This window comes from Artibeus jamaicensis, unplaced genomic scaffold, assembly GCF_021234435.1.
Source record: "Artibeus jamaicensis isolate MK-2021 breed Jamaican fruit bat unplaced genomic scaffold, CSHL_Jam_final contig_233, whole genome shotgun sequence".
Taxonomy (NCBI): Eukaryota; Metazoa; Chordata; class Mammalia; order Chiroptera; family Phyllostomidae; genus Artibeus; species Artibeus jamaicensis.
The window spans coordinates 41,209,407-41,221,546 of record NW_026521486.1 but is presented as its reverse complement, the minus strand read 5'-3'; the positions used below and the strand labels follow the sequence as shown (position 1 = coordinate 41,221,546).

The 12,140-nt window shown below is 36.3% G+C and overlaps 1 protein-coding gene across 1 annotated transcript in view; it reads left to right on the top strand.

Annotated features, from left to right (window-relative positions):
- Positions 1–3,444, top strand: part of SLC2A13 (solute carrier family 2 member 13) — a 281,336-nt gene extending 277,892 nt beyond the window's left edge. The window contains exon 10 of the mRNA XM_037139707.2: positions 2,147–3,444. Within this exon, the coding sequence (XP_036995602.2) occupies positions 2,147–2,373 (227 nt within the window). The 3' untranslated portion in view covers positions 2,374–3,444. The remainder of the gene's footprint in view (positions 1–2,146) is intronic.
- Positions 3,445–12,140: the final 8,696 nt, after the last annotated feature.

Here is a 12,140-nt window from a genome sequence, read left to right as displayed (position 1 = left end):
AAGCTTTTGTAGTCAAGGAAACCATCAACAAAATGATAGGCAAAGATACTTGCCAAGGATACATCCTACATGGGGTTAATATCCAAAATATATAAGGAACTCATACAAAAAAAAGAAAGAAACAATACCTAAAAAATAGAGGACTGGAATAGACATTTCTCCAAAGAGAGCATACAGGTGGCAGAAAGGCATAGGAAAAACTCAATGTCATGAATCATCAGGGACTTCAAATTAAAATGACAATGAGCTATCACCTTGTACCTTTCAGAATGGCTATCATCAATTACACAACAACGTGTCGGTGAGGATGTGGAAAAAGAGAACCCTCGTACACTGCTGGTAGAATTGTGAAGTGGTACTGCCACTGCGGACAACAGTGTGGAGGTTCCTCACAAAAAATTAAAATAGAACTCCCTTATGACCCACCAATTGCACTTCATTGCAGCATTATTTACTAGAGCCATGAAATGCATTATTACTTAGCTATAAAAAAAAATAATGAAATCTTGCCATTTATAACACCATGGATGGACCTAGAGGGTATTATGCTAACTTAAATAAATGTCAAACAGAGAAAGAAAAATGCCATATGATTTCACCTCTTTGTGGAACATAAAAAACAAAATAAATGAACAAACAAAACAGAAAAAGACTCTCACATTCAGAGAGCAAGTTATGTTTTTCAGACTGAAGCAGGGTGGACAGATAAAGTGGAGGGATTAAGGACAAATTGGTAGTTATAAAAAGTCATGGGAATGGAAAGTACAGCACAGAGAACATAATCATAATGTAATACTTATGTATGGTGTCACTAGGGTACTGGACTTAGTGGGTTGAATACTCCATAAGTTGTATAAATGTTTAATCACTGTGTTGTATACCTGAAATTAATATCAACTGAAGTGGAATATTTTTCAAAAACTTTTAATCACACCAGAAAAAAATGTAATGAAAGAATAACCTTTATGTCAGATGCTAATAAGTGGTATGAACCCCAAAAGTAGACTATAACAGTCTACAAGCAGGAGAAGGATGCTGTGCAACAGTGCAGATGGAAAGTAGATCCTCTGGGATTTCCTAACAGATTGGATATTGGAGGGGAGAGAAAGGAAAAAGTCAAGGTTGACTCCCAGACTGCGCGTGAAAGACGGGAAAGACAGAGTTGTCATGTACTCCATTCAGTCAGGAAATCAGCAATGTCATCATTTTATGTCATTGTGGAAATACAAGATAAACGAGCATGAGATTTCTCCCTGCAGAGTATCTCCAGTCTAGCAGACAAGACAGACACATGCACATAATTACGATGCTTCCTGGTTATTACTGTAGGGGCCTCAGCAAAGTGCTATGAAAGCACCCAGGAGAGAAACCGTTCTCTCTAGACAGGGAAGAGAGGGAAGACTTAATAAAGCACAAGTTATACATGAGCCCGTTTTGTCCTTCTTCTTGAGTCTGGCATTTCATAACTTTAGAAAACTAAATTCCATTATATTCACGAGGTTAGAACAATTAGAGTTACCAGGCTGGAGGTAACTTTTTGGTTCCATTTCAGACCACAGTTATGCATGATTAACCAGAAAGAAAAGTCAAAATTAAGTACTCTTTCCAATCTGGGCATATAGACACACACACACACACACACAGCAGGGTCTCGAATAACTTCATTGCATTCAACATGGTTTTGTTAGAACATTGATGAAATGCCATATGAACTTAACTCTCACTTAATTAGGCAATGGTAATATGGGTTTTGTTACACAGTTAACCCTTGAACAACACAATTTGACCTGCACAGTTCCACTTATACATATGGATTTTTTTCAATAAATACAGTACTGTAAATGTTTTGTCTCTTCCTTACAATCTTCTTAATCTTCTTTTTTGTAGCCCTCTTATTGTAAGAATACAATATATATAATACATAAACATATAAGATATGTGGTAATCAACTATGTTAATGGTAAAGCTTCCAGTCAACACTAGACTATCAGTGAGGTTTTGGGGGAGGCTGAAGTTACATACACAGGGAGCAGGGGCCCCTCACCCCCATGTCGTTCAAGAATCAACCACATGTCATTTTACCTCAGTCCCAGGAACCTACTGATGACGTTCAGTGAGGACTTACTGTCATCATTTTCCACCTCAGGGGCCTTCTTCCTGTACGCCGGATTCGCCGCTGTAGGACTCCTCTTCATCTACGGCTGCCTTCCTGAGACCAAAGGGAAAAAACTGGAGGAAATTGAATCACTCTTTGACAACAGGCTATGTACATGTGGCGCTTCAGATTCCGACGAAGGGAGATACATCGAATATATTCGGGTAAAGGGGAGTAACTACCATCTTTCTGACAATGATGCTTCTGATGTGGAATAATTTTCAACTGCTGATATCTAGTTATTTTTAAAACCTTGGGAGAAAAGAGCAGCAATTGGCAACCTCACTGCCCTGCTTCTAATCTGGTTCTTTCCACAGTCTAGTTTTGAATGACTTCATATTCTAGAATCTTTGATTAGGAGGAAGATAACAACCATGTTGACATTTTTTTCATAAGCAGAAATGTAAATATATATACATATATTTACAGAGCTTTTAAAGTAAGAATCATTGAACAAATTGTGTAATTCCTTCTTGAGATAGTCTAAAATGAATATTGTATCCAGTGACTTCAGTGGTACCCATTTATCCTAAAACCATGTATAATCATTAGTGGCAACTGAGTCATTGCCACTCTAACTGCATCATATATGTAAGATATACAGACTGATTCTAGGATATGGACTAAGGGTTGTTGTCTATCAAAACGTGGCCTATTGGCGCTAAATTTTCCTAAGGACAAGTATCTGTGATCAGCTGTTAGAAAGTAAATTCCATTTAAGCTTTCAACAAATTAAAAAGTGCCTCCTATGAGGGCACAGCTGTCTTATCTCCTTTGAATTCCACATTTTGGTTTCTCTCCCCAGTTCCTATCTTGAGAGTTCTTCAGAAACTGACTCCGCACAGACTCTTTTGAACATGATGAAAAGCAGGTCTTTTACGGTATATTTTCATACATATTTTTTGCATCAGTGATAAGTGTACATTTGCACAGATAAGCTAGCAAGTTTTGATAAGTATATTTTATTGCTAGAAAGAGAAAAGATTTTTATGGATCCCTGAGTTAGTCCCTTAGGTAGGCAACTATAAATAAAAATAGCGCTAGGTCTTCACTTGCATTTCAGGGTCAGTTTCTGTTCTGCCAAAACCACCTGATACTCACCATGCCTTTGCTCACCAACTTCTTGAGTCCTACTATTTGTGCCTTCATTTGTGTTCTACAAATAGCTGACAGCAGACTACTCTCCCCTTCTTTCATTCAAATAATCTCTGGAACAAAAAAAGCAGGAAATCAGTGACAAAAAAATCCTGCTGCTGCTATTTAATGAAATAGTAGGACCTGGTTTTAACTTATTTATCATATTTTGCCATATGTAATGCACTCCTATATATAATGCACACCCATGTTTTGGGCCCAAACTTTAAAAAAAATCTCTCGTTTTAATTTTTTAATTCAATTTTTTATATTTATATTTAAAAACAAAACTGATTATTGTATTCCAGGGTATTATTTTACATACAGGTATCGTATTGCTTTCTAGAGTTACACTTTCTAGAGTTATGCGTTAGCTTATGCTATTAATGCATAAGCTTAAAGCAATTAAAAGGCATTTTTACGGATATGGAATTAGGGCTACCCATATATAAAGCACGTCCTTATTTTTCTCTCAAAAATTTGGGTAAAAAGGTGTGTATTATATGGCAAAATACGGTAATCTTCCTAAAAAAATGTCTCATTGTTTACTTAATAGTATTTGTCTTATGTTACTCTGAGACCATAAACTGGTTTTCATTTTGCACATCCTTTCTCAATTTCCATGAAAAGTTACTCCCCATAGTCCCTGCACCAAAAAAATACTCATCATGGGTGTTTCCTTTTAATCATGCTTAGCTTTAATTTTTTTTCCTTCTTGTCTGAAAATTGGGATTTTTCTATTGGAACAGATGAATGGTTCTCACATAACACATGTCCTCAAGAAATGTTGACTTTCTGCATTTCTGTAATGTCTTTTCAGAGTACTTGTGTTTTTTGTGTTCCTTCATCAGTGAACTCTAATCTTTGCTCTTATATTAAAGAACTATTTGGTATGTACAAAATTACCTGCTAGTCCCAATGAAATTATCAGTGACTCTTCTGTGGACAGTTAGGAATGCGTAAGTTTGATGCATTTTAACATGGCTCTAAACAACTAATAAGGCACACTTAGGAGTGAAAAGGTGGCTCTCTCTAAATTCACTCTGTTTCTGCCAATCTCTAGGGTGTTTTCTGATCCTCTATAAGTCTGGTTTGCTCCTATCACAATGTCAAAGCCAAGGCAGCTCATTCTCTTGTCACCAAGGCTTCGGTGAGTGCTCTAACGGGCACTGTACTAAACTAAAAAATGTTCTCCTCTGATCATCGCAAATTATAAAAGATTTTATTTAACAGTGTTTTTTTTTCTTTGAATTAGGTGCTTTGACCATTGATTTTTAAGGGGATATTAGTATTAATTTGCCCCATAAAAGCTGATGTGATTTCATAGAGAAAATTAGTATTCTCTTGCTATTTCTCATCTGTGTAATACTTTACACAGGTGAAGTAGGATAGGAGCTATTGTGTTAAAATCAAAATATGACAGGAAGGAGAAGTATTCAAAACAATGAAATACTCAAAGAATATTTCTGATTTATGTAAGTAATTGTCTTAGTTCTCCTGATTATATATATATTACACAGCATTAACTCAGCTAGACTGAAAGCACACTCACTTTATTAAAGGAAAAACGCAACTCATTATTTTGTAGAGCAGAACATGGCCTGTTCTCCCTGACCTAAGCAAATGGTGTTTTCAACTTTATATCACAAAATGCACATAATAACAGGGAAAATTAGCCACAGTTCTCCTCTATTCTCCTCAACCCCTTCTTTAAAGGACTATATGTTATTTATATAGTGATCAAGATAATATTCCATATCTTTGAAGTACAGAGAGGCACAGTATAAGAATTATTTATAATTTTTTTAAAAACAAAGTACTTGAAATGCAACCTTATACAATTAAATATTATTCTTAGATTCGGTGAATATTTATAGTATATAAAAAATTTAATGTTTGAATTTTGAAAGTTTTTAATATTATGCACCTTTTAAGTTGTCAGCTATTTAGCTACCATCAACTTAAAAACATTCCATTTGAAATATGAAATCTGTATTTTTAAGATAATTTATATATGGTGGGATTTAACCTACCATATTAAAATGCATTAAACATCATGCTTTTAACTAAAATTATAGGTTTGATTCTAAACATGCTGCAAATTCAATAAATATAAAGTTTTAGGAAAATACAGTGAAGAAAGCCCTATTGAGGCTTAAAGAGCTGGCTGGCTGACGTATCTGCACTACACTTGAGAATATACCTTCTCAATCTCATCTGAACACTTAAGTCTAAAGGTGATGTCAGATAAGGATCTTGTATCAACATTCTTCAACAAAAGCATTCCTGATAACTTTGACTATTACCTTTACTCAATAATTGTCTAACACATGATGTTTAATGTGCATGTAAGAGATATAAATTAAAACTAGGTTTAAAAGGCTTGAAATTTTGTTCCCAATCATTTGTAGTAGTTAGTTCACTGATGGAAAAATGCTATGATAATAATGCTATCAAGTGCTTTCCCATAACTTTATTTTATCACTGAACAAAATTTAAGTATATGAATCAATATGTTTTTGAGTTATTCACTCTAAAATGGGAAATCCATGAAAGCAAAGAATTCAGTTACCAAATTCCGATCTTTTCACTAACAGCAAATACAAGAATGACATGCCAGGCTGGGAGCACAGAATTCATAATACATGCTTTATAGCAAAGTGTATTAAATTGTGGATAAAACTTACAGCTCAAGTGTAAGTGCTGCCTATAAAAAGACTCAAAATTGTTCTGTGGATTAATTTTAATGCCCTGTTTTCTGTCACTGTCTATTAATTTTCTTAGTCTCCTATACAGTTACAGTTAAGCTAATTGACGAAGTGATTCTGGTTGTAGCAGTGGATCGATGGCCAGTGTATTCCATCCTGGGTGGGCAGTATTGCTGCTGTTTTCTAGAAATAGCAATCGTTTAAACATGCCAAATGGCTAACTGCTACCAACTCTTCTATGTTGTCCCTCAGAGAAGGACATTTTTGTGTGCCAATAATCATCACAGAGATATTTTATGAGTGTTAATGATGTTCAAAAGTACATGAAAGAAATTCATCCTAATTTGCTTGTGAGTGTAAAACAACATAACTCCTATAAATCTTTACTTTGTGTGTATAAAATTGTTGTATTTGAGTGATTTGGTCTATGGAATGTTAAAAATACCTACCTTCATTTAGCAGTAATATTCAGATTTTTATTTTAGTTAAATTCATGTGTTTGATTTTGTCATATCAATATAAAATGAGAAAATGAAATGCAGCACACAAGTAAAGGTAAAAACCAATATTTTGTAAGGTTTTAAAATTTTAGCAAATTTTAATAATATTCAAATGTCATCCCATCTCAACCAAAACATTAAAGAAGATGAGATTTAATTCTAGCCAAAGTAGAAATTTATATTTATGTGTCCAAGCTGGTTCCTAGCAACTTTTGGATTTTATCTCACTTTATGTTAAAATATCTTTTATTTATAATGTTCAAATTTCTATTTGGAAGCTCTAATGTATATCTAGATTAAATCAAAAGTTTTATGCTTTTTAAATGTTTTCAAAATGTATATTTTAATTTCTGAGTGCATGTTATACAGTGTTTAATATTCATGTGTTGGCAAATCCAATAGAAATATTTATTCCTACATGTGACATATGGAATATCTCTTAAAAATTATGACTATGTATCATTTCCTTCAAAGTCATTTAATTCTAGCCTATAGCTGTATCAAAAGTATTGTATATTTTATGGAAATTTAGTGATGTGTATGTAAAATGTTTTTTAAGTTATTTTATTGAAGTTCAATCTTTACATAAAATTTAAATGTTTTTTTTAAAAAATGTGTCAGTGCCAGAACTGTAAATGAAAATAATCAAATAAAAGTTAAGACAATTCATTACTCATTTATCTTCCCTGCACTTTTGTATTTTCTGTAATTCTCTTCCTTGGATTTTAGGCTCTAGGCTCCATAGTAACAACATCTACAAGGAAGTATTTATGCAATACCATCATTTTCATCTTATTTTACCTATTTTGATCATGTGTAAACACATCTTTAAAGGTGTTTTATAATACCTAAAAATAGTCCCAAGGAACTACTGTAAATAGTAACTATAGAATTTTGAAATGAAATGTTTAAGAACCCATGAAATATTATTTCTGGTTGTTGTCAGAACCAGATGTTAATATGAACCATTGTGTTGGATTGTCAAAAATTATTTTTGGTGCTGCTTTGTAAATGAGAACAAATTACCTGCTGGAGGACCAGCCAGCTGGCAGTCCTCTGGGCACTCTACTGCTCTCTGCTGCCATTCTGTCCCAGCCATAACTTTTATTAGTAAGCGTTATATTATTGTTTGATCTGGGTCGCTACTCAACTTACCTCCACAGTCAGGGTGTGCCATCCTGAGCCCAGCAGCAGAGCCCAAGCAGATCATTTGAGGACATTAGATCCACTGTCATTCAAAGGCTTACAGTGGAGTTGCAACCTAACTGAGGATTCTTGACAATCCCATAAATTATGCATAAAGTGTCCACTCACCTGGACGAGTAGTGCAATACATGTCTGAATCAGGGGTCAGAAATGTCCGCATTTAATTGTCCAATATCGTGGGGTAAAAGTCCTTTTGTCAACACAAAAATTTGTTTTGGTGACTTGCCAATGATCACACACCAGGAAGTGGCACAAAACTTCTTTCTGCAATGACTGTTCCAACCGTCTTCCTCTTGGTCCTTGTTCGGAATGTCTTGTCAAAACAAATCCAGGCAGAAAGATTAAAAGAGAGAGACACTGTGAACTCCTGTGTTATAACTGAAAGAGTGTGCACAAGTGAATCACATACCTCAATGTAAACTAGACTACAGACACAAATCCTGAAAACGTTTGATCTGGGATTCTTTTCCAAATATGAAGCAGTCTACGGCACATTGTTCAAGACATCAGAGTGAAAGCAGATTGTCTAGGTTTGAATCCGGCTTTCAATGTGCTGCCCGGTAACCTACACAACCCTGTGTTACTCTTTGCCTCACTTCCTCGTCTGTGAAGTGGAGATGTTGTTACTGTCATCTGTGTGTTGGAGGTCACACCCATCAAACATGTAAAGCACTTAATGCAATGACATGAAGTGCTGGATGAGTGTTGCCTCTTCTTCATATCATCATGCGTATGCTATGCCCGATGCTGCTAAGGTTATGATGTCCAAAGTACAAGCGCTGTGCTTATAAATCCCCTCCCTGGGAACAACTGCTATGGACAGAAACACACGGGCCCCTTTGGCCTGTGTCATGCAGGCGGTGTGACTGCAGCAGCCACGCGCCCTGCTGTCCAGAACAGTCTGAGCTGCTCTGGCTGACTAGACTGATGTCCCTCTGTCTTTCTGCATCTTTTCCATGAATACTGTCCTGAATGGCACTGTTGATAAGACATTCCCATAGTCTCTAGATGAACAGCATTTAATATATATACAATTCCTATTCATGTAATCTCTTAGCAAAAATAAGTTTAGAAAATTTCTCAGTCACCCTTTACATTCCTTTCATCACTTAAAAATAATTTTTGAAATCCCCTCCAAATTTTTGAAAACTGACATTAACCCTTCACTAATTGGTTATATTGAAATTAAATTCATATTGACACAGGTGCTATGAATTCAGTATGAAACATCGATGGTATTTTTTCCTGTAATATTTTATGTACTTTTCCATTATACTTACAAAAATTAATTTCAGGTGATTTTACACTACACAGTAAATGTTTTACATAGAAGAAAATATTAGCAAGCTTTTAGCAACAGATATAAAGCTCACGCACACAAAAATTAAAAAAAAACCTCGTAGACAGAGACAACAGTGTAACACGGTGGTCACCAGAGGAGAGGCAGCTGGGGGAAGGTGGTAAAAAGGGTCAGATATCTGGAGATGGAAGATTTGACGTGGGTGGTAAACACACAATGCAATACACAGATGATGTGTTACACAATTACACTCTCAAAACCTGTAGAATTTTACAAACCAATGTCACCTCAATAAACTTTTAAAACAGACTTGTTAGAGCAGCAGTTAAAGTGCCCTCACCGGTGGCACAGGCATCACCCGTGAGTTTGTTATGAATGCAACCAACTCACAGAAATTTAATTAACATATAATGCATGTGAGTTTAAGGCACACAACTTACTGATCCGCTACATGGATTTTAGCTAACGCTTCTATCACATCTCTTTTCATTTGTGTGTGTGCATGTGTGGTGGGAATGATTAAGATGGGTCTGTAACTTTCAAGGTGAAAATGCAGTGCTGTTGCTATAGTCATGAAGGTGTATATCAGGTGTCCAGGACCAATTTATCTATAATAGCTCCATTTGTGCCCTTAAACAGCACCTCCCCATTTGTCCCAACCCCTGACTCTAGTAACCACCACTCCACTCTTTCTGCCAGTTCAAATTTTTAGGTCGGGAAACTTAAACTCTCCAGTACTTCCGAAGCACATGACAGTGAGGGAACCACGGCATTAGGATTTTGAAATCTCCACTTTGGAAAAAAATCAGCATCGTGTTCTTTCAAAAGGTGAGCTCACCTAGTGAATAATGTATAACTGATTGAGAAGATTTGTATGCAAGTTACTTAGGAATTCATAATGCTAAGTCATTTCCATCTCAGGGGCTTTGCACATGATGTTATCTAAGCCTTATATACTTGTCACCCATTCTTTGTATGTCTAGTGCCTTTTTATCATTCAAATATCAGCTCAGAAACATCTCCGATAGCCTACCTTGACCACACATTTTAATTGTGCCCTTCTGGCCCAATACATTGTCATGGAACTTTGTTTTATTTTCTTCCTAGTATTCATCACTGCTTTAAAAGTTTGTTTTTTTTTTTTGCCTGCTTCCACTAGAAGCAGAATATACATCCACTAGAATATACATCACACAAGAACAAGGAACTTACATTGCTCCCTACCAACCCATCAGTACCTTGTAAAGTACCAAGCATGTAGTATGAGTATGTGCTCAATCAGTAAATGTTTGAAGAATGAATGGAAGCATGTGTCACAGGTGCTCATGGGTGGACTACAGGGAGCAATGGAAGTGTTTCTGGGCTGGAAAAAACGACACTGTGGCACTAGGTCAATATCGACAAGCATGCTTTGTAAATGAACCATAGTATAGCAAAGCTGTTTTAATCCTGCAGCTAATTCCTTATAGTACATGAATTCATGTGTATTCACAAACACATCAGCATGACAAATTTGTAGAGGAAACCATCCTGCGTGGCATGGGCCCAAACAGAACCCATGCTCACAAATAGGTTCACCCGTGGGGAATCAGGCCTGCATTGTACCTAGGCCACTTTGAGACTTGCTTTCTCCCTCACCCTGAATTGAGGCAGAAAACGTTTACTACATATCTTTAAAGTAACTTCCTAAAACCCATGCTAAACCTTCCAAGGATGAGTGTAACCACTTCAACCACTTTTCCCTTCGCATTTGCAAAAATCCTTCTGTGATGCGATTAGCAGCATCCTCTCCTTTGTTTTCTGTATAAAGTCACCACCTAAAGCAACCTGTGCATAGTAAATGAGGACCATCATGTAATGTGCCCAGAAAAGCAATAAGAGCTTGTCAGAGCAAGGGTCGGAGTGCTCTCCCCTTGAGAGAGGCCATGCCATCCCTTTTTCTCCACAGGACTCAGTAGTCCTTCTGAATGTCTCGTCTCATCTGTAACGCCACGGACCCCATGAGCTGGGGTCTGCATCAAATTTGGTTCATTTCTTGTGAGCCATGTTAAAAGAGGGAAAAACCTAACAAGAAATATCATTAAGTGTTAGGATAGCTAAGTTGGGATTTGCTTGTTTCGTGGTAAATTATTCTATTTCTGCATCTTATTTATAAAAAAACTCACACTCATTATATGCCATATCCTTTATATAGTAAGTCCTCAATTAAGGTTGTCAACAGGTTCTGTGATTTTAAGTGAAAAAGATGTAACAAAACCAATTTTACCATAGGCCAATTGATATAAAAAGGAGTTAAGTTCCTATAGCATCCAATCAACATCATAATGAAACAATAAAGGAAACGATGTTATATGAGGACCTCCTGTATCCATCATCTCCTCCTGTCCTCAAAGAAACCCTGCATCTGAAGGATCACTGCTTACCCAGTTTTATGGGTGAGGGTATGCTGTGTCCTGGGAAGGAAAGTAACATATTAAGTAGCACAGCTTGTCGTCTCACCTTAGACCCGGGTCAGTTTGTGCCAAAGTCATTTTTAATCCTACACTTTATTGTTTCTTTTCTACAACAAGATTTATATAAAAAAATTTATTACTGCCTCTACCTGAATGGATAACAAAGCAAGGCCCTTACATACGCTGTCTACAAGAGACTCACTTCAGAGCCAAAGACACACAGACTGAAAGTAAAGGGATGGGAAAAGATATTTCACAAAAAAACGGAAACAAATGAACAAAAAGCTGGTGTGCTAATACAACTGAGTTTACTAAGTGCCCACTGTATGAAAAGAACTATTTTAGGCCACATACATTTTAAAGCATAGTGCAAAATAAAATTCTCGCTCAACAGGAAATGTAGCAATGTGAATAGTAAGACATGTAAACATGAACTGTTCCAGTCATCTAATGCTGTGTAACAAATCACCTCAAAGCTGTTAGTGGCTGAAAACAATATATTTTGATCATAAATACTGCCTACTGCCGCAGGGATAGCAGGAACAACGTATTTCTGCACACCTTTGGCTGGGGGTTATTGAATGCAGGGGGCTGATTCACTTACACATCTGATGTCTGGCCTGAGAAAACCCCAAGGGCTGGGGCTGGGAAAGCTGGGGCTCCTCAGGAATCTGTCTTTCCACA